This window comes from Microtus oregoni, unplaced genomic scaffold (assembly GCF_018167655.1).
Source record: "Microtus oregoni isolate MIOR12 unplaced genomic scaffold, Mior012 000038F_ref0000394, whole genome shotgun sequence".
Lineage (NCBI taxonomy): Eukaryota > Metazoa > Chordata > Mammalia > Rodentia > Cricetidae > Microtus > Microtus oregoni.
The window spans coordinates 22,660,362-22,682,793 of NW_024543097.1; the positions used below are offsets into that span (position 1 = coordinate 22,660,362).

Below are 22,432 nucleotides of genomic sequence, written 5' to 3' on the forward strand. Positions count from 1 at the left end.
GTCAGGTGGCACTTCTGTATTCCTGTTCCCCAGGACAAGAGCTAAGCTGCTGGGATAGTGGGATATGGGTGGAGTTACTCTGGAGTCAATGAGAGCCACCTGGCACTAAAGCTGTGTCCTCCCTCCCCACAGGCTCCTGATATGAGCAGCTCTGAAGAATTTCCCAGTTTTGGGGCTCAGGTGGCTCCCAAGACCCTCCCTTGGGGCCCCAAACGATAATGATCAAAAAGAAACCTTTCCAGCCTGCTGCCCAAACCCAGCCACATGATGGTTCGTCTCAATCTGACCCAGCAGCTGGACCCTCGTAAATTGTTGATGCTCTTCCCCCTCCCCGAGGTCTCGCAGCAAAGCCTGGTGGGCTGGCCTTGAGTGGCTGCTTCTCCAGGCCTGGTCAGCACCCAGCAGGCTCAGGGTCTACTCCTGATGCTGTGCTCTGGGACAGGCACGCCACTGTGTGAAACACTAAGCAAGGTAATCGAGCATTTCGTGATCACAGACTCCAGCTTCCTGGTCCACCCAGCATGTAGTCAGCACTCTGACCTTCACACCAGAGCTCCAGCGGCTAGGAGCTGACTTCCTGTGTCATGACCTCAGGAAATAAATTTCCTTGACTTTATAAAAGCCAAAACGTTTGCCCTCTTCCTTTTCCCACCTCCCTCCTGCCCGCCACCTGTCACCCAGACCTTCCTCTTGTGGAAAGCAGTCAGCTACCTTTAGCTGTCAAAATCTGCTTAGCACAGGCTACAGGAGAGGAGGAAGGCATGGTTTGGGGCAGCAAGAGGTCAGATGTCCTGGTGATCGAGTGGGTAGAGGTAGAGGGTGGCCTGGGTCCTCAGATAGAACTGATGATACCCATGTTGGGTTCCAAAAGCATCAGCGGCTTCTACTGCAGCTTCAGCCTCATGCGCTGGAGTATATACCCTGTGTGTATGTCACCTGGGTTCCCTGTGGCTGTCACAGTGGACTGGGACGACTTGAGACTTTGGAGGCAAGGGGAGGTAGAGACTGGCTTCTCTTTGGTGGGAGAGGGGGCTTGACCCAGTGACAGCTCGACTTTTCCTACAACCTTTGGCCTCTTTGCCTCACCTAGACACCTCGTGTTCAGTTGCCTTCTTTCTACCTCAGCCAGTGTGGTAGTACTCTCATGTGTGGGCTAGTGCCACCTCCAAGGCTCGTCTCTTGATTTAGACATTCTGGTGATTCTGGACTTGCCATTGAGTGAAGGGTAAAGCTAGTGCTTTCCTTCAGCCCACATGATTTAGGGGCTGGTGCTGAGCAGGGTGCTCATTCCCAGCCAGCCTGACATGTAGGCTCTAGCAAGCATACTTGGATGCTTTATGCAGTCCTGAGGGACAGGTTTGAGGGCAGGGTCATCAATAGAGGCTGTCATTTAGCATGGGTTAAAAGGGAAGGCAGAATGAAAACAAAGGACCCAGTGCAGGGAGTGCTGCTAGCTGAGGGAGGCCTTTTCTCAGGTGCAAGAGGTAACTTGGACTACTGGCCCCAGCCCTGACCAGGAAAAGTGGTCCCCAGTAGAAGTGTCCCCTTTGTGTTATGGAGACTGAGGACAGGTCTTTTATCTCCAGGTCATCTGATCAACTAGCAACATGTCCTATCCCAGATACTTGGGTTCCTAGAAAAGCCAACCTGTGCCCATCTCATGGCCTTCCTGGGAACTAGTTGTCACTGCTACTGTGACACCTTTTCCAAAGTCTTTCACTCTCCACTTACTAACTCAGGCTTGGCTACCTGTAGACTCTTAACTCCTAAATGGATCCAGAATTGCTTCTCCAAGTCTAACTTCAGTTCCCTGTAGATGAAGCAACCCCACATGTACCCCATTATAGGAATGATAGTCAGATGGGAAAGAACATCTGCTTTGCTGGGTAGGCCGGCAGTTTGGGCCAGGCGGGGGAGACAGGGAGAGGGCGTCCCTGCCTTTCCCAGGAGCTGTCTCTTCTCCCATCTGCATGAGGCTGGGGACACCTTGCTTCCCTCCTGCCCTTCCAGCCCCCTCATCAACTTCACAGTCATCCTACAACATCCAGTCTCCTCCTTCCCCAGAAAGTAAAGTTGAGATGATCACCACAGGATTTTGCACATCTCCATTTATTGCTAAGTGCTGTAGACGTAAGCCCTACCCTACACTGTTGAGAGACTCACTCCTTTTCTGATTGTTAATAAGGTCTATGAAATTGACTGTGCCTGGGTCACCTCTCTGTAGCCTCCATGCTGCTGAGGGGCCTAGGCAGGGTGGGGATTGTCCTTTCCTCGTTGTTGAATGTCTTCCATGTCCTGTTTCCATAGCTACATCCATCCCTTGGCCTTAACTTTGGAATTTGGAAATTATATGCAAACATGTGTAAAGGCTCATGAATATGGATGACACTGGAATTTTATAAATTCTAAAATAAAACCCAAAACCAGATGCAGTGTGATGAGACTCATTTTATCAAATATATATTCTCTCCTTGTGACTGGTAATTCCTTGATCCATTTTAGATTCTCTGGCAATTCTGTCCTATTCAGTGGAATTTCCCTAGGGAACTCTTGCCTGTTCTGCACCTTAACCCATCCCAGACTGTGGCTTCCCCTGAGCTATTAACTGAGACAGCTCTGCTTGGAGAGCAGCTTGATCTTTGTAAAACCCGCAACATCCTCAGGTTTTCTGTTGACATTTCCTGACAGGCTTTCCCAACACCAGGTTGAGGTTGACCTGGAGGCAGGGTCCTGCCAGGAGACTGTAGAAGCTGAGAAGGAAGGGGGTGGAGACAGAGCAAGGGTAGGAAAGGCTACTCCAGTTCCCTTGAGATAGAAGATCCCATTAAAGAGCAGGGAACTAGCATAGCACCTCTGTTGCTGAGAAGACTGATAACCCAGCATCTCCATCCCAAGACGTGCATCCTGAGTAAAACGGTTCCAAATAAAAACAGGACCCCACAACCCGTCTACCTTCAGGTCCCAACAGCCAATAAACACCTCCTATATAAGGCTCTCCCTGGTGTGCAGAGGAAGTCACTGGGAATCCATGACTCATTCCTGGCGTAGTTGTTTGGATGGGGTGAGGGGCATGTATAAGTGTGGGCCACCTTGCATTGGTTTCAGTGAAATTCCTTCTGTTTGGTCAAGTTGACTTAAAAGATGGCACCAGTACAATGGCTGAGCAGGTGCATGTCTTAGTGACTGTCACTGAAGAAACAAGGCAACCTTCAGAAGAAACTTTACTTTGGCTTATGCTTCCAGGAGGTTTAAAAGTCTACAATACTGGAGACAGCATAACAGCAGGAGGATGAAAGCTCACACCTCTACCCAGAAATATGAGGAGCACCAACTGGAACGGCACACTTTTTCTCAAAGCCTACTCTGCCATAAAATTTCCTCTGGCAAGGCTGCAACACCTAAACATCCCCAAATAGCATCACCAAATGGGGATGGAGTATTCAGCTGCCAAAGCCTACCAGGGACGTTTCTCGTTTGAACCACTACACTGCCCAAGCCTGGCATTCTCTGGAACCCGCAGTGGAAGAACTGGCCCCACAAAAAGTCATTTCCTGATGGCTACATGTGAGCTGTGGCATACATCCCCATATTTACCCACAATAATAGATTTTAAAAATTACAACAGCAGAACAAACAGCTTGAAGCAAGTAAATGTAGTTGGTGTTGTAAGGCTACCTAGTAGATGCATTCATTGAACTGGCTAGGTTGTCCAGTAGCCATGCAAGGTTCAGTGGGCAGCTGTGACCCATGGCAAATGGCAGAGTGAGCACAGAGCCACATCTGAGGCCAGAAGTTGCCAGAGTTAACAATGGATGGGTGAGTGAGTGGTTTGGGGAAGTTTTGAAGCAAGTGTGTGTGCTTCCCAGCCCCTTCCAAGACTGTATATCCCTCTTGTCGCAGCCGAGAACCCTACAGAAATAAGCACAGGTAAGAGTGACTGAGACCTTTATTCCAGTGTGACTGAAAGGCCCGGGTCCCATCATGAGTGGGCAGCTAAGTTAGGAAATAACTGGCAATTAACCATCAGTTAACCCAGATAACAGGAGGAAACGACCCAAATTGTACCCAGTCTGAAAAGTAACAAAAAGGAGAGAAAATAGGAAAGACCCACTAGGTATCACAGAAATCTGTTCTCTGTGTTTTGTCTTTCCTGCTTCCACTATAAGGGGTAAGGCTTCATTCCACAGCCTTCCCCGTTCTGTGCTTGCTGTGTGCTGAATCCCTGACCCAGCACTGGAAAGCACAGGAGACAAAGGGGATAGATACTGCAGAGGCCTTGATCTGTCAGGATAAAGAGGCCAAGACAAGAGAGAACCCAGAGGCCTTAGGTAGTCGGGTATGAAAGGAAGAGCAGGTGTAAGCTGCGGCCTCGGATGTTTCAGGGCTGAGAGCCAGAAGTGCAGAGATGTGTACTGGCCATGTGAGGAAAAGGCAGAGGGTGGGTCTGGAGGGGTGACCTGACCCTACACTATCACATGGAATGGCAGGGACCCCAGAGTCTAACCTGCTCAGTTGACAATGACAGAAGTTATGCCAATGGATGGGGGTGGGGGAGGGAAGGTTATGTCAACAGTAAAGCCACCTCCTGGTCACTAAGATTCAGGACTGCATACAGAGGACCCTTAGTCTTTGGTTTAGGGAGAGGAAACAGGGATCCTCCCTATTGGGGACAAGAGAAAGTCGTGGCTGAGGGAAGGACAGGTGCTCTGAGTACAATGGCCAGCACTATAAATATGAGAGCTATAGAAGCCCCTTCAGGTAGCCCTTTTGCCTTGAGATCATTGGCTCATGGGACTTGGGAATGGCAGTAGGGGATAGCTTCCTAAAGGCCAACAGATGTCTCCTTTTGGTGGCCTTAGGAATATCTAGTAGAGGTGGTAACCAAGCAGTATGTGTGAGCCAAAGACTGTGGCAGCCAAGGGCCATGGTTATTCTAAACCAAGCATAGGAGATAAGTTGAGTCGGGGCCAGGAGCACGTGCAACAAATGACAGAGACAACTGGCTACCTGCCCTTCTTCCTCCCAGCATTCAGTCCAGTCTTCTCTACCTACCTAAATTCTGCCCTATCAGGCCAAGGTGGTTTCTTTATTCATTAACCAACACAAGCAACACATGCACAGTGAACTGGCTCCTAGTGCATCTTCAGCAGGCTTCCAGGTAAGTGTGTCAGCCTCCAGTAACCCCTACTGTGACTTCAGAGATGGAGGAGAGGTTACCAGTTCTAAGACCCTAGGCTGGAAGGCCCAGACTCTGAGCTTGGAAGCCGGTCATCCTTCACTCCACTTGCTCCAAGGAGAGCCTGTCTTGAAGAAAGTGAGTTGTCAGGTGGACTACAGAACAGATGTTGACAATAAAGCCCTCAGTCCTTCACCCACTTTGTAGCTGTGCTGCCAGGACTGAGTAGGCAGAAACCAAAGCCCATGGTTGGTCATGTAGCCAGAGAGAGCATGAGGGACAGGGCTCGGGTGCTCACCTCATTCTCAGCCAGGGCCTGCTTAGCTAAGTAGTATTCCCGCTTCACCTTGATCTCCACAGACTCTGGGATGTCAGGAACTAGGAGATCCAGAAGACGGCCAATGGAGAACACCACGTGCTGGCGGGAGAAGCCCCACCCCAACCTTGGTAAAACAAAAGCCCAGACTAGCCTTCAGGAGACCAGGCAGGATCCCCAGGTGAGTGGAACTGCTGGACCAACAGAGGCCTAGACCACAGAGACCAGGCTGTACAGCCCCTCAGAGTTCCCCATGGCACCTTGCGATCCTCAAAGTATGAGCCAGGGACAGAGGCCAGCAAGGGAAAACAAGATGCATAGAATTTTGACGGGCTGGGAAAACAGAATGGGGGTTCTTTAGGCCTTACTGATCTTTCCCATGCCACAGGCTTAGGTTAGACAAAACGAGTAAGGGGCCAGCAAGATGGGAGTCATTGAAAGAACTTTCAGATATCTTGGATACCTCAAACACGATGACAAAGGCCAGGCGGATGGCCAGGAGAGTCCAGTACGTCTGGGAATAGTGTCCATCATCGTCCCTGAAAGCCCGGTACCTGCAGGAGACACAAGACTCAGGGTAGCACTTTTGAGTTGAGCTCTAGCTGGCAAATGGTCCGTTTAGAATCAGCCTTTCCATTTCCCCTTCTCTGCCTCCTTGGTGCTGCCCACAGACCAGCTTTCTATCAATGGTCCTTGTAACAGGAATTACCCCCAAACAGGGACTCGGATAGTATCTTCAGCTGGTGAGGTTCTGAATGGGTGGGCAGGAAAGCTAAACTGCAAATGTTTTTAACAGATGTAACAGCCCAATGAGGCTTCTACAAAGGATATCTATCTTCTTACACCCAGAAGACGTAATCTCGACAAGTCAGCAGCTGCTCTATTCCCTTACCACACGGCTTTTTTTTCTTTTTTTTTTGGTGAGCAGAGTGTTTTTTCGAGACAGTGTTTCACTGTGTAGTGTAGCTCTGGCTGTCCTGGAACTCACCCTGTAGACCAGGCTGGCCTTGAACTCACAGAGATCTGTCAGCCTCTCCCTCCAAAGTGCTGGGAGTAAGGCATTTGCCACTATGCCCAACCTGATACCCTGTTCTGATCTTTCTCTGTGGGCAATGTACTCATGTTGTACACAGGAAAACACACACATAAAAGTATATTTTGAGATTGGGGATCTTGCTCAGTGGTAGAGTGCTTGCCTAGCAGGTGGGTTATCCTCAGCTCAAAAAAAAAATTTAAAAACCATAAAGAACTGATCAGTCATGGTAGCACATGCCTGTAATCCCAGCACTCGTGAAGCTGAGGCTGGAGGATCACTGCAAGTTTGAAGCTACCCTGGTCTGCATAGTGAATTCCAGGGCAATCAGGAGCTAAATACCAAAACTCTGTCTCAGATAAATAACAACAAAAGCCTGAACCTGCCTACCTACCCTTCACACATCCTTCCTGAAGAAACTACTTAAAAGATGTACTTCAAGGGGGCTGGGAAGATGGTTCAACAGTTAAGAGCACTGACTGCTCTTCCAGAGGTCCTGAGTTCAATTCCCAGCAACCACCTGGTGGCTCACAACCATCTCTAGTTGGGATTTGATGCCCTCTCCTGGAATAAAGGTGTGCATGCAAATAGAATACTCATATACAGAAAATAAATAAATAAATATTTAAAAAAATAAAATGGCCAGGCGATGGTGGCACACGCCTTTAATCCCAGCACTCAGGAGGCAGAGGCAGGCGGATCTCTGTGAGTTCGAGACCAGCCTGGTCTACAGAGCTAGTTCCAGGACAGGCTCCAAAGCCACAGAGAAACGCTGACTCGAAAAACAAAAAAACAAAAAAAACAAAAACAAAAAAAAAAAAGCATACAATGTACTTCAGTAGGAGGAGAAAGATGCTCAGAGGGAAGGCATCTACCTAAGAAGCAGCTACAGGACCAGCGAGCTGGCTCAGTAGGATGTTACCTGCCATCAAGCCGTCATGACCATAGTTCCATTTCCAGGTCCCACATGGGACGAGAGAACCAGCTTGTACAACACAACAACCAACAGAGTCAGGAAGATACACCATTAAATCTGATAGTGTTCTAGAATAGTATTTTAAGGTATGTTACTTTTGCATACACTCTGAAACACTTATTTAATGATGCAAAAATGTGTTTGGTTAAATAAAAGTCCCCTGCAGCCAGGAGACTGAGCCAGCAAGTAGCTGACAGGAAGTTCTAGCGAGGAACCAGGTGGAGAAGGGTTTTGTTTTTGTTTTGTTTTGTTTTGTTTTTGCCCGGCAAGCAGTGGTGGAATGCAAAGTTAATCCCAGCACTTGGAAGGCAGAGACAGGCAGGTCTCTGTGAGTTTGAGGCCAACCTGATTTACAGAGCGCGAGTTCTAGGTCAAGCTTTAAAACAAAACAAAAAAAACAAACCAAAAAATAAAAACTACATAGAGAAGCCCTGTCTCGAAAAAATAAATAAAATCTTAATTTTTAAGAGTTCGAGGCCATCCTTAGATACATGAGAAACCAACTCAAGAAACAAACAAAAGAGCACTACATCTTGGGGGTAAGTGGGGGCATGGGGGGAGGAGGATGAATCAACAACCTAGAAAGCGAATCCTGCACTTTCCCCGCTGCCCGCTCACCTGCAAGTGCGGTTGTGTGCAGCGGTGAAGGTGGACGGCGCGCGCGCAAGCGTGAAGTTGAGGAATCCGCGCAGGTCGGGGGCGCGCGTCCAGCGGTAGTAAGCACGCGGCAGGAAGTCCGAGGAGAAGGCCAGCAGGAAGGCCTGCGGGGAGGGGGTCAGCACAGGGTCAGCAGCACCAGCCCCACCAGCCCCACCCGCCCGCCACCGCCACCGCCACCGCACCACTCTGCAGGCGGCCCGGGCGCTCACGTTGCTGATGACGGCGAGGTGTGTGAGGCCGGCTAGGATGTGGAACCAGATGCCGATGTCCTGGGCGCGTTCGGCCACGGGGCGCCGGTACTCGCACACGAACTTGCGCGCGTCCAGGCGAATCTCCACCCAGTTGTTGAGCAGGGCAAAAAGCGGCGCCAGCGGGCAGGCGGCCACAAAGATGGTGACGAATCCGAACTGCAGCACTGCGGGACAGGAGTAGCTGCGGGCTGGAGCTGGTAAACCTTTCAGACCACCCCAGGCGGGAATGGGGAAGGGATGCCCAGTTTGCCCACCAAAGCACCAAGCAGTTGATTTCACCCTATTTTCCTCCGCTCCTGTTGTATTCAGAGCAAGGACCACTGCCCACCTTCCTGACTGGTCCCTGGGAGCCCTGATCCGCACTGCTCTGATATTGGTGCTCCTGGACAGCTTCGGCCACCCAGTACACCTGAAGTCAAGGACTCCTAATGGCAGGAAGAAGAGCAAAACCTGCCTCTGGCTTTAGGATTGTCCTCCCTTTTTTCTCCAAGGGCAACATGGGTCTTCTATAAAATTGCTAGGGAGGTCTTCAGATGCCATTGTGGAGGGTGTGTGGATACATAATATCAACCTGCTCTCCCTAACCCACCCTGATTTTCTCCACAGAAAGAGCCTGCAACTGTTACTGCTTATGCTTTGGTTGCCAGGCGACTCAGTCACGTGTTCTGCTGAGCCGCTGTGCTCACTAAGTTATGACTGGGCCAGATCTCCCTTGTATTAGTCAGGCAAAACCCCGCCCTCAAAACCATCACACCCCTCAAGCTGTGGGTATGGGCCACTACTTGACTGTTAACACCTGAGAGAACAGCTGGAGGAAATTAGTCCTCTAGGCTGGCATGGCCCCGGGTGTACCTATCTTCCCTCCTGGAGAATCTTGGCTCTACCCCAGGACCTGCTTTTCCTAATACACAGCGTCAACTCCCAGGCATCCCCCAAACTTCCCCTTCCCCACCCCCAACCCCGCCCCAGCTCTGCTGCCCAAGCAGCTCTTCTCCAGGTATCTAGAGGCCCTGGGCCCTTGTGTGCCCTCACCTCCCAATGACACATTGCATTTCAGGGTAGGCCAGGGGCAGCAAAGCTGTATTGTGGGTCTTACCCATTTCCAGGTACTCGTGGAACAGCCCCTCACAAGGCAGCAGCTGGTAGTCAGCCTCCCAAGGTGCTGGGTGGGTCCCCATGCCAGCCTTCCTTCTCCTGGAGTACCACTTCTGCCAGCAGCCCCTCAGCTTTCTGCAGGTAGGAAGCAGAAGATGGCCTGGCTGTTCCTGTGCAGCTGATGGCTGAACTAGTAAGAGAGGACACACACCCTGGATGGGCCATTGTTCTCAGGCGAGACTGGGCAGGACAGCGGTCTGGTCTGAAGTTCTTGCGAATCAGACTCCTCCAAGGCCCCTGGCCCCGAGATGTAATTTGCCCTCCTGGCTGCCTGCTGTTTCCTCAAGAAAGGAACCCCCCAGCTCCCTGGAACCTTTGGAGGGTGGAGCCATGGCAGGGCTAGGAAGGAGTTACTGAGGGTAACAGCTGAGTCCCAGGGAAGCAGAGGCCATGGGGACTTAAGTATGTTGGCTTCATCATACTGGGGCCACATACTGGCAGCATTACATCTCGGAGGCAAGTATCAGTCCTGTGTGGATGTGGCTTTGTCAGAGATTGTGAGGTGTCATGCATGGAACACATAGGTTGCTTATCAGATTGTATGGGGGTGCTCCTGATACAATTGTATCCCTATACAGTTATCAGATTGTATGTATTGGCTTCCTCACAGGACCTGCACCTGCCAGACACTGAGCATGACCAGAGAAGTCAGGATGCTTCCAGGGACTGACTGCCTTGATTGCAGCATCAGGGCAAACCCTGCCTTTTGCAGGTGGTAGTGGGCATCTGGGTTGGTGTGGCCTCGGGCAGGAAACTGTCCCTGGGCAGACACTTTGAAGGACTCCAGTCTGTGAGGGAGGCCACAGTTCCACAGTGGGACAGGAATGGGGAACTGGTCCCTAACAAGGGAACCTGAAACAGGCATAAAGTCTAGGAGTCAGGCCTGAGGCTCTAGCTTCCCCTTGCTTATCCTTCTCCTGCTGGTTGCTGGTAATAGGAAGTGTGTGCTGGCCTGCGTGGCCTCCCGCTGAGCACTCCCCTGACAGAGCTCCCCAACACCCCAGTCAGAACAACGGATGGGAGAGACTGTCATGAAGCTCACACTATGACAAAGAGGTCCTGGGATGACAGGTCCTGCCTCCCCCTTTAGTCTCCTAGCACCCGAGAAACTGCAGGACAAGGTGAAGGTGACTTACGGGACAAGGACCTCCTGCACATTGTTGATGACCTGCTTGCCCACCATGATGACCAGGAGCTCCTGTGCCAACTCAATGAGGCACCCTCCAGCCGCACACTGCAACAGCACAACCTCAGGTGAGCTGGGGGCAGGACCAGGCTCACACACTCATCCAGCTTCCTTTTTGCCTCAAAGGTGGCTTCTGTACCCCCACCTCCCATAGGACATGCCTGGAGCACCTTGAGAACTGCAGAGATCAGCCCTTCCCGCCCCACTTCAGTTACGTATGGGAGCAACCGCTGGGCAGCTGTAGTTAGTGCCCGATAGCTCCTCAGCCAACTGTAGCCACAGCTCCAGGGAAGACCCAAGATGTGGTCAGTAAACAATCAGACCCCAGGAGCTTCTAGGAATGCATGCTGTGCCAGGGAGCCTCAGTCACACTGAGGTGTCATCCTCTCCAGGTGGGAAACCCTTAAAAACCCAGTCAGTGCTGGGGGCAGCACCTGGGTCCAGCCATTCTTGAGCGGCAGAGTCTTGAATAATTTCAATGCAAGACCACGTGGTAGCCCTTTCCCCGCCGACACCAGTCTGAATTAGGCATCTCGCCAAGAGTTGGGAGGTACCTCACATTGCACAGCAGCCACAGTCATGCTCCCGAGGTAGGGGCCTGGTTGCTCTGCCTCTCCCCACACAATTCCCTACCCTTAATGCAAAGGTGGACAGCGCCCCTCAAGGAGCTGAGCCGCCTTGAAGTAAGAGAAGACAATGGCCCAGGCCCTGGGAAGATTTCTGTTCTCCCTCCTCTAAAAAGAGAAGGGTTTTTCAGATCCGGTGCTCAGTAAGGGTGGCGGAACCCCATGTCCCCATCTCCAGTTCCACAGTCACCAGTGGGCAGCTCCAGATGTACCCACCACCCTGCCGGTACCTCTGCTTAATCCTGCTCAGCCCTCAGCTAACAAGGCCGGAAGTGTAGAGACAATTTTGGGGGGAGTCTGAGCAATATAGGGTTCATTTCTTACTCCTTTTTTGGTATTTATGCTTTGGTGTCTTGTGGCTCTGTCACCTCCAGAAGAACCCACCTGCGATCCTCTGCAAAGGCCACCGCACATCTGAGAAGCCAGGCTCTCCTGATTCCCAGGGTTCCCAGGTCCCAAAGACAAGCAGAGCATACTAGGGCTAGTGGAGGATGGCAGCCCTGGGAGAACCCCAGGTAGTGAGGCTGTGGGGTACTGGCCTCAGCAGTGCTGTGTCTCATGGGGGGCTTGTATGCCTTTAGGGTGTGTGTTAGGTTGAAGCAGAGAAGGCCTAAGACCCATGGGGTGAGCATTCTCTAGACCGTGGATCAAGACCTGGGGCTGATGTGCGAAGAGTCGTGGTCCTGGGAAGCTGTAAGTCTGGCCACTGGCTCGGACAGTGGTGGGAGGTGGGCAAAGGGACTGGCATCAAATGAAGGCCTCGGTGGGTACAAAGGGTGCCTAGCCCCCATTCCCTGGCTAGGTGTGTCCTCGGCACTCACCTCTTCGTTTCGGACTCCAAACAAGGTATGGTAGTTGCCTGGGTATCCCACAAACCTAGCAGGGTCCAAGTTGTGAGACTGTGAGGGACTAGATTCTGAGTGTCACCTCTCTCTCTCCCACCCTGAGGCCTGGCCTGGGAGAAGCACAGACTTGTCCCGAACCACCCCCCTCACCCATCATCCCCACCCCTGAGCACACCAGACAGAGTGGGGCAAAGCTGAGCCAGGGAGAGGTGACAAGTCGAGAGGGTGACCCCCTGCCTGCCCAGGGGAGAGGTGACAAGTCAGGAGGGTGACCTCCTGCCTGCCCAGGGGAGAGGTGACGAGTGGAGAGGGTGACCCCTACCTGCCCTTGAAGAAGGCGATGTACACCGGCGAGGCATAGAAGTTGACAAACTGGAAGATGAACACCTTGAGGGTGAAGGCGTCCTCGAACGCGGTCTGCGTCCGGTGCATCTCTGCAGATGGGGCTTGCACTCAGTTCCCCAGGTAGACTGGCCCCTTCCCGTGAGACCACACCACCATCCAGGGTGAGGAAGAAGCCATGTTGTCCAGATATGTTAAATTTATTAAAGGAAGGGTCAACATACAGCAGTCCTACATTTCTAACTTCCAAATTTTCCTAAGACATGTTGATTAAAGCGGTGGTAAATCTTGATTGTCTGCTTGCTTAAATTAGATGATTAAAGCAGGCCTGTTGGTCTTTTTGTGAGGTAGTTTCTCCAGAGAGTATTAGCTCATGAGGATTATGACCTTATCGGTGGATCAATATTATTAATCATATAGATTAATAATATACTGACAATATTTGGGAGTTGGAGCCTGCATGGAAAAAGGTGTCCTGGGATCTGTATGCCACCTGATCCTGTCCTGTATTCCCCTCCTTGCTTTGTGGGAATCACACCCTCTGTGCTGTGAGGGAGACTGTCACCTCTGAAACTATGATCAGGAATACGGAATTCCTCCCTTAATTCATTCTGTCTGGTATTTTGGTCACAGTGGCAAAAAAAAAGATAACTAATACAATTAGGAATACCTGAAATAGTTGATCAAAAAAACTCCAGAACACTAAAACCAAACATTTGAGCCTTCATTAAAATAGCGTGTACAGGACCAGTGAGATGGCTCAGTGAACGAAGGTGCTTGCCGCCAAGCCCGATGACCCGAGTTCCTTCCCCAGAGAGAACTAAACCTCACCAGTGTGCCATAGCACACACAAGCCATGACACATGAGCACATATACACATGCATTAAATAAATGTAATCATTTTTAAAGTGTGTATAGATAAGGTTGGGGTTGGGGGGAGTGTCCAAAGACAGAATAGTTTCTGGTCAAGGTTAAAGGCTGAATTTTTTTTTTTTTTTGGTTTTTTTTCGAGACAGGGTTTCTCTGTGGTTTTGGAGCCTGTCCTGGAACTAGCTCTTGTAGTCCAGGCTGGTCTCGAACTCACAGAGATCCGCCTGCCTCTGCCTCCCGAGTGCTGGGATTAAAGGCGTACGCCACCACCGCCCGGCCAAGGCTGAATTATAAGTGCAAAAAAATTGCCAAGACCACCAGGCAGTGGTGGCACACACCTTGAATTTCAGCACTCAGGAGGCAGAGGCAGGCGGATCTCTGTAAGTTCAAGACCAGCCTGGTCTACAGAGTAAGTTCCAGGACAGGCTCCAAAGCTACAGAGAAACCGTCTTGAAAAACAAAAATTTGCTAAGACCAGTGTGGAAATGTAAAAGGTCATTTGAAGGAAAAAGGGACCCAAAGTCCCACAATTGTGGGAACACCTACACCAGTTCCTATTCCCCTACTCATTCTCCTTGGGACACTGCTAAACCACTCTCCTGGCACCTACCTGGGAACATCCCATAATACTGTATTCCCTTTCCGACCATGATCACTGTGCCCTGAGTTTGCTTTGTCCCCTCCCCTCAGGGCCTTGGCCAGGGCTGGTTTAGTCAAGGTCTTGTGGGATGAGTAGTTAGGCCTCTTAGCGTTCTCTCTTAGAGAAAGTTGAAGACAGGAACAGAAGTAGAAGTGGAGGCAGGGGGAGAGGCATCTAGCTCCTACGGACAGAGACAAGAGGATGTGCAGACACTTGGTAACCATTGGGAGTGGCTTGAGCTGGTCACAGCCCCACAGTCCGCCTGATAGAGGTCCTAGTCCTTGTTCTAGCGGCTCTTGTCTCAGTCTGAGAACTCCACAAGCTTGAGGGATCTGGGAGGACGGTAGAAGCAAGGCCCCTGGCTGAGTGCTCTTGACCTTCCTCTCCCTGCTCGTGTCATGTAAGGAGCTCCCTGGGAGACGGCTCAGACACCTCTTTGGGGATGTGGGTGCATGGTAGTTGGTCTGTGTTTTTATTGCCTTGGTCAGTACTCACCCCATCTTGTTAGGACCTGGGCCAGGACCACATAGACCTTGGAGAGGATGACGATGAAGACAAGGTTCACCACCGACCCTGTGAGGCTGGCGATTCGTGGAGCCTGATAGGGAACAGGTGATCAGGGAACAGGCAGAGGAGCACGGTCAGAAGCCCCCAGAACAGGCAGCGGAGACTCACCCAGGCGGAAAGGAAGGCATTTTCTGACTTGGACACGACGACAGCCAAGATGGCCCGGTACAGGATGATAGACACAAGGCACATAATCACCACGGCCACCTGCAGGGCCAGGAAAGTCCTGAGCCCCCTGCTGTAGACCCAGTACCCACACCCTCAGGCCTCTGGGTCCCCAGCAGCCCCACAGGTTCCTTTTCCAGGGGCTCCCATCTGCAGCCTGGCCATGAGCCCTGTCAGGTTAGGATACCAGGTAGTTTCTGTATGTTGTCCACCTCCTTACAGCCCTAAATTGGGTTCCATACCTGGAGAGGGCTGGGGTCCTTTAAAGCAGCCTTTGGCTAGAGGGTACCGAATTGATTAGTGTGCCCCATGCTCATTTTTGGAATCTGTTCCCTCGTTTAATGGGTGCCACACATGGTGAAGCCCTTCCAGGACCCCTCGTGGTACATACATATCCTTTGTGAGAGCGAGAGCGCATCCCTTGGCCCTGGGCTCCGGCCCTTCCCTGAGGCAGAGTCTTTCCGGAGGACAGTGAGAATCTTATGTCTGTAGGAGCTCTCAGGCCAGGGCAGAGTGGAACGACCCCTGTGGCTCAGGAAGCAGAGGGGAATGCTGGGTGGCAGGGTCCCCTCACCATCATCAGGAGGACCACAGAGCCAGCCAGCATGCGGTGAACACGGCGCTTTTCAGGAAAGTAGGGCTCATCTTCCCCAGTGATGGGGTTCAGGGCTGTCGTCGGAGCTCTTGCAGCGAACTGGGGCCGAGGCCTCTCCTGGAAGGGAACCGTGCTCGGTAGGGTGTGATCCTTCCTCGCCAGAAGCCACCCAGCCCAGCTCACTCACCTCAATGTCCTCGTAGTCCGAGCAGTCCCAGCGGTAGGCCAGCGTGGCATTTTTCCGCTTCCAGTACTCCAGAAACAGCACCGCCCACAGCGCCATGAACAGACTGAAGAAAACAGTGCCACCGTGGTCAAAGAGCCGCCCAGCCTGGAGGGGAGAGGGGCATCCGCGTCTTCCCAGGGACGGGTGGTCCTCTCACACACCCGTTCTCTAACGGACCATCTTCCCACACAGGCCCACCACGATGCCCCAGACCCACAGGGAAAAGTGTTCTGCTCAGGAGCCACAAGTACCTAGTTTTACCCGGTATCGGGAATTTTGGTTTGTTTATTTGTTTGTTTGTTTGTTTGTTTTTAAAAGTTTTATTTATTTATTATTTATGCAGTATTCTCACCACCCGGCAAAGGCATTTCTTATTTTTTTAAGTTTTATTTATTTATTATGTATACAATAATCTGCCTGCATGTATCCCTGCAGGCCAGAAGAGGGCACCAAATCTCACTGCAGGTGGTTGTGAGCCACCATGTGGTTGCAGGGAATTGAACTCAGAACCTCTGGAAGAGCAGGCAAAGCTCTTAACCACTGAGTCATCTCTCCAGCCCGATTTATTTATTTATTTTATTAAGAGTACCTTCAAACTCACCATGCCACTGAGGAAGACATTGAATTCCTGATCCTCTTGCCTCTATCTCGGGCATACTACAGCCTTTATGTGGAGGGGTTCAAACCCAGGCAAGAGCTCAACAGTTTGACCAGGGGGGGAATACATTTCACATACAAGGCAAACAGGAATCAGGGGGCTTGGGAGCTGTAGTGGGTTGGATCGTGACTCTCAGGAGATGTGTCCCTTGACGTCATCTCATCTGGAGTAGGAGGCTTTGTATCATAGAGGTAACTAAGGTTAGGGGCAGCAAAGTTAACAGAGCTTGCCGAGGGCTCTGACTTCACAGGTAGAGCCAGGATCTATGGGAGCTGTGAGCCCCCAACGCCTTCACCCCGTCTCTTGTTCCATACCTGGGCCAGAGAGCAGGCACTGGAGAGCAGCCAAAAAGAACAGTCGGGGCAGAGCGGGCACATGTCAAAGCCATCGGAATTGTGGCACAGCTCCTGCCTGTGGGGTGTAGGTAGTTCCAGGAACCGAAGAGCTGCACCCCCTCCCAAGTCAGCCCCACTCCTCCCCTTCACGCCGTCTCTGCTCTTCCAGCCCTAGAACTTTGGGTTATTGTTTTATTTTTTGAGACAGGGTCTCACATATCCCAGGCTGGTCTTGAACTACGTAGCTGAGGATTCCTTGAGTTTCTGATGGCCCTGTCTCCGTGTCCTGAGTGCTGGGATTGCAGGTGTGCACTACCACGTCTGGCTTTGGAAGGGCTGGGACCAAAGCCATGGCCTCGTGCATGCCAGGCGGGCACTCTATCAATTGAGCTACATCTCCAACCCTACCATCCTTTCTTTAAAAAGCAGTTGTTTTTGAAAATTTGCAACAATAATAATGAAAGGTAACATTTGGATGTCCAGCTACATAATAAAATAAAACACAAAGCCAGTTATTATAGGAAAAGTCTTATACTATCCTAAGGACAAAAGACTAAGTGTCAGTACCAGCCTGGGGACACCCCTGGCAACCTGTCATCATCCTAGGGACACCCCGACAATCTGTTATCCTGGGGCACCTTTGTCCACTGGTGTCAGCCTGCGGTGTCTCTGTCCAGTCTGCCTGCTAGCCATGTCTTTGGGAGAGCAGGCTGTGCTTGGCGCATACCTCCACCCCAGCTCTACACAGGGCCTGGTGCTTGGGAATCCCATGGTCCCACAACCCAGTGAGGCCCAGGAAACCTTGGGAGCCAAGGTAAGAGGGACACTTACGTTGGTACATCTGAGAACACCAGGAAACATCCCACTAGGAACACCACTGTGCCTACCACAGCTGCAGGCAGGAGCCAACCCGTGTAAAACCCTGCAGAGGAAATGCCAGGGGTACAGAGGTTAGAAATTGGGTGTGCCCAAGGGATGTATTTGCTTTATGGGACCCAGAACCTCCGGCAGGATACTGAGAGACCTTGGAGTCTTCCCTGGCCTTAGCTTGACTCTAAGCATCTGTCCTCAACTCTCTCACCCTGCTGACTTAGTAGCAGTGTCTCCCTGACTCCATCCCACTGGGTACTTTATCTCCCGATACCCATTTCCAACCAACTGCTCACTGGTGTCTTTCTGAGAGGCTCAGCATGCATTGCAGTCTGAGCCCCAGTGAAGATGTTGGTCATTCTAGACCTAACCTGCCCCACTACCATCTTAATGGACCACACCCCGGTCCCCTGATGAACTCCACATCCATCAAATTTACCTGATTCCTGTGGGGTCAGTCCAGACCCCAGTCAAGTGTCCTGGTCCCTATTACACTGTGAGGCCAGGAAGACACCTATAAAATGTCTTTGTCTGGAGCCTGGATGAAGAGTCCTTCCCCCACCCCCCAGAAGTCCTCCAGCATAGCCATACTGGAAAGGTAAATCTCAGGATGGGGAAGGAGGATCAGAGGCAGATCCCAGAGAGGGCAGCTAGGCCCAAAGGTGCCAGCCTGAATGAGACCAGCAGAGAATGGCTTGGAGTAGACTTCCCCATAGGGATGTCTTTTCTCTCAGGGTAGACATTCCTGAGGGAGCTTCCTAAAAGGGAAAAGGTGCTAGCTGGGGGTCGAGAGGACCCTACAAACTAAAGGGCTCCCAGTGTAGTGTCTAGTGTTGTTGTGGAATGTTTGTACACTGTGTGAAAATGTATTTCTGGGAGCTGGAGAGATGGCTCAGTGGTTAAGAGCACTGGCTGCTCTTACAGAGGACCAAGATTTGATTCCCAGCACCCACGTGGCAGCTCACACCTGTCTGTAACTCCTGTTCCAGGGGATCTGATATGATACCTTCATACGAATGCATGCAAAATAAAGTTAAATAAATTATTTTCATAAAAAGAAAATGTATTGCTGTGATTGGTGTAATGAAAAGCTGAATGGCCAATAGCTAGGCAGGAGGTATAGGCGGGACTTCTGCACAGAGAGAACTCTGGGAAGAAGAAGGCGGAGTCTCCAGCCAAATGCAGGGGAAGCAACATGGGTAGTACAGAGAGAGAAGGTAATAAGCCACACAACAGAACACAGATTAAAATAAATTGGTTAGCTTAAATTATAAGAGCTAGCGCAACAAGCATAAGCTAAGGCCAAGCTTTCATATTTAATAATAATTTAGTCTCCGTGTCATTATTTGTGAACTAGCAGTCCAAAGAAAAATCCATCTACATGGTGTCTGTTTTATTATCAGGGGAATAAGGTCTGGCAGCAGAATTATCCCAGAGGGGAGGTTGTCATGACACAAAGACCTTGCAGAAAGACAAGACTCACCAAGCCAGGCGAAGTAGAGAGCCACCTTCTCCCCGAAGTACCTACGCACGTGGTCCAGAGGCTGGTACTTGCACCATTTGCTCCAGCGAGCCCAGTACTGGAGTAAGACTTGGCGCTGGGTGAGACCCAGGACCTGGGAGTTCTCTGGTGCTGCAGAGATCGGGCCCTGGAATAAGAGGCCATTGGGCTGGGCTTCTCCATGCTTGTTTCACCTCTGCCCTCTAGTCCTCCCACAGAACAGCTCGGGGAGTGGAAAGGAACTTCAGTGCTGACCCAGACCCACAATTCCACCCTCCAGGGTCAGCACATGGCACAGATCCCAGGGGATGGTGTAAGGAGAAAACACAATCACACTGGGGGAGGGGCCAAAAAGTGTCTAAAGAGAAATGTGCATTGCGTTCCCTTGACTCCGGGGATTGCTGAATGTCCAAGGCACTGAAAGAGCTGGTCAGGACAGTAACTGGGGTGCAGGTCGACCAATAGTGCTGCCAGGCCTGGCACCTATGCTGTGTGCCACCCAGGCTATGAGCCACTCCTCATGCACCCAGTTCAGTTGACGTGAAGAGTGATGCCTGTGCAAGACGTGTGTGTGGGGTGTGTGTGTGTGTGTGTGTGTGTGTGTGTGTGTGTGTGTATGTGTGTGGGGGGGGGGGGTGCCTGACATTTCTACACCCACTTTATCATCATAGCGATGATAGAATGGGTATCTGGGGAGCACCAGACAGCTATTACAGTGAATGTCTCCCTGCCTCTGCCCCAGATTGCCCAGCTTCGGGGTAGAGAGAAAGGTGCTGGAGACCTTCCTATCTTTCCTAGTGAGAGACACTGCCCGAGAAACCCAGACTTAGCACCCAAAGTGGGGACCTGGTATATTTGCCGGGGACCCCCAGCAAGGACAGGAGACCAAGCTGAACCTCGGCCTCCAACACTGGCTACTTCACATTACAAGGCTATGCATTTGGTATTCCCGACCCCAGGGTGACTGTCACGGGTGGCTTCGTGTGGGTAAGGTGGGGGAACTCGCAGTCCACCCTGGCTCAACCCCAAGCCCTGAGACTCACGTCATGTAGGGGGAAGGCAGCGCTGAAGGCACCTTCTGCCAGCAGTTGATCGATCCCAAAGAAGCATTTCTTCTCGTGGCCGTACTGAGTCTTGGCCAGGATCTCAAACAGCTGTGGGATGGGTGGAGGATAGTGCCTATCACTGGCCATGTGACGGCACAGTAGGGAGACCCATCTTGGTGCTGAAACCTTGGATGACCTCTTATGGCCCCCAGCGACAGATAATGATATTAATGGAGTGTCCCCAAGGCCTTGAGATCCAGGTCCTATGTCACAGTCACACCTGTGTGGCCACATGGTAGGGATAACAGTCAGTCATTCTCCCATCTTACAAACCCAGAAGGCTTTGGTCGCAAACTCCTTAGAGTTCAGCCTGGTTTCGAACCTGGGCCTGGTCATGCATGGCTGCATGGAGCCCTGTTCTAGTAGGATCAGCTCTGTTAGCATACCTGTCTGGGGTGGGAAACCTCTGCCTTGGTGGCCATAGCAGTAGTGGCCTTTGGTGGTCATAGCTGTTGGACCACACCTCCTAGCACAGTGGTCCTCAGCCCTCCTAATGCCCTGGCCCTTTAATACATACAGTCCCTCACATTGTGGTGACCCCAACCATAAAGATGTTTTCATTGCTACTTCATAACTAATTTTTTTTTTTTGATTTTTCGAGACAGGGTTTCTCTGTGGCTTTGGAGCCTGTCCTGGAACTAGCTCTGTAGACCAGGCTGGTCTCGAACTCACAGAGATCCACATCGCCCCACTTTCATAACTAATTTTTATTGTTATGAATTACAATGTAAATAGCTGTGTTTTCTGATGGTCTTAGGTGAGTCCTGTGAAAGTGTCATTTGACCCCCAAAGGGGTCGAGACCCATAAGTTGAGAAACACTGTCCAGTGCCTCAGACCTGCCCCTATAGCCTGGTTTTGACAGATGAGCTTAGGACATACTGAGACCTCTTGTTTGTCTCTTCTGGTCAGCCAAGGGGATCACCTCACCTGAGTCTGGTGCCTTACCTGCCTGTCCCAGAGGTCCATAAGCATGTATTGTCCTGGGCCTCAGATTGGGGAGGGTACTGGACAGAGAGCTGGCCTTCACCTGATTGAGTGCAGTCTGGACGTGCCCCACCCCCACCGTCCTGCATGCAGGCCGTATCCTCCCTCTATGCAGCAAGATCAGGGGTGGTCTCTCAGGCTTCGGCCCTCTGGCTACAGGGAGCTTATGGTGGCCATGAGGATGTCAGAGTCCGTGGTTGGGATATGTCAGGCCTTTCTGGGCCTAGTCAGATTGGGGGCTGCAGCAGGAACACCCCACTTACAATCTGGTGCCTCTTGGTACTGGTGAAGAAGGTGTCCTGGTTGCCACTTCCAAGGAACCTGCAGGGGTGAGTACAGTTTAGAGATTTGAGAGCATGGGAATTTTTGCCACCCATACGTTAGTAAAGCCACAGAAGCAGACATGGCAGAGAAGAGTATATACACACAGAGCCTGCTCAGAGGCCGAGGAGTATACACCAGGCCGGATAAACTCAGTTCTCGTTTCTGCCTTTTCTTTTCCTCAGACAGGAGGCCACGACAGATGCTACACAACACACACATAAGGCAGGGGAAAAGCAGACAGTTCGTATAGAGGACAAGGCCCTGAGGAGGAGGTTCGGCCCACCAGGAAGCCTCTAGCATGTCTGCTCTGAAGCTTGTAAACAAGAGCTAAATAAAGGCCCAGGAGGATGGTTAGGGGTCACAAGAGTCCCGGGTGCTTCATTAGTGGAGGCAGCCATGGGCGGGGCTAGGGCTGCAGGCTCCATGTGGTCACACAATTGCTCTGCTCAGTCATGAATGTGACGGGACTTCCATGCTGTCTCCCTCCCGAGTCAGGGAAGGTGTGATGGCGGTGTCTGCTTGCCTGGACATTGGAACAGAGCAAGGAATGCTGTGGTCTGAGTGTCTCACTAAAGCTCGTGGGCTGTGAAGGGTCAAAGTGGTGGAGATTTTTACAGTGGGGCCAAGCCAGGCATGGGGGTGGCGCACGCCTCTAATGCCATACCTGGGAGGCAGAAGCAGGAGGATCTCTATGAGTTCGAGACCAACCTGGTCTACATAGGCAGTTCCAGGAAAGTGGGGGCCAGTACAAAGGCATGAGGCCATGTGGATTCCACTCTTAGGAGGGACTAATTCTGGTCTCGTGAGAGACTCAGTTATTGAAGGAAGCCAGACAACCCTGACTGCCCTTCTTTCTCTGCTGTGCTGTGTCATATACAGACGTTTCAGCCGCCAGATGTGCAAGCTGAATGAGCATCTTCTTTTATTTTTTTATTTTATTTTTTTTGGATTTTTTTTTTTGGATTTTTTTTTATTTTTTTATTTTTTTTTTATTTTTTTTATTTTTGGTTTTTCGAGACAGGG

At 51.3% G+C, this 22,432-nt stretch overlaps 2 protein-coding genes across 3 annotated transcripts in view; one reads left to right on the plus strand and one right to left on the minus strand.

The window, feature by feature from the left end:
• The window catches only part of LOC121433404 (vigilin), a 77,023-nt gene extending 76,395 nt beyond the window's left edge, over nt 1-628 (plus strand). For both annotated transcript variants that reach the window (XM_041631776.1, XM_041631775.1), the window contains exon 28: nt 133-628. In XM_041631776.1, the coding sequence (XP_041487710.1) occupies nt 133-219 (87 nt within the window). In that variant the 3' untranslated portion in view covers nt 220-628. The remainder of the gene's footprint in view (nt 1-132) is intronic.
• Nucleotides 629-3,706: 3,078 nt separating this feature from the next.
• The window catches only part of LOC121433440 (anoctamin-7-like), a 29,466-nt gene continuing 10,740 nt past the window's right edge, over nt 3,707-22,432 (minus strand). The window contains exons 6-23 of the mRNA XM_041631856.1: nt 21,349-21,406; nt 20,038-20,148; nt 18,977-19,142; nt 17,455-17,545; nt 16,603-16,699; nt 15,592-15,735; nt 15,384-15,521; nt 14,753-14,851; nt 14,573-14,675; nt 12,547-12,658; nt 12,201-12,255; nt 10,704-10,801; nt 9,509-9,642; nt 8,371-8,576; nt 8,120-8,262; nt 5,956-6,046; nt 5,475-5,594; nt 3,707-5,300 (exon numbers count right to left, since the gene is read on the minus strand). Coding sequence (XP_041487790.1) covers nt 5,223-5,300; nt 5,475-5,594; nt 5,956-6,046; nt 8,120-8,262; nt 8,371-8,576; nt 9,509-9,642; nt 10,704-10,801; nt 12,201-12,255; nt 12,547-12,658; nt 14,573-14,675; nt 14,753-14,851; nt 15,384-15,521; nt 15,592-15,735; nt 16,603-16,699; nt 17,455-17,545; nt 18,977-19,142; nt 20,038-20,148; nt 21,349-21,406 — 2,044 coding nt within the window. The 3' untranslated portion in view covers nt 3,707-5,222. The remainder of the gene's footprint in view (nt 5,301-5,474; nt 5,595-5,955; nt 6,047-8,119; nt 8,263-8,370; nt 8,577-9,508; nt 9,643-10,703; nt 10,802-12,200; nt 12,256-12,546; nt 12,659-14,572; nt 14,676-14,752; nt 14,852-15,383; nt 15,522-15,591; nt 15,736-16,602; nt 16,700-17,454; nt 17,546-18,976; nt 19,143-20,037; nt 20,149-21,348; nt 21,407-22,432) is intronic.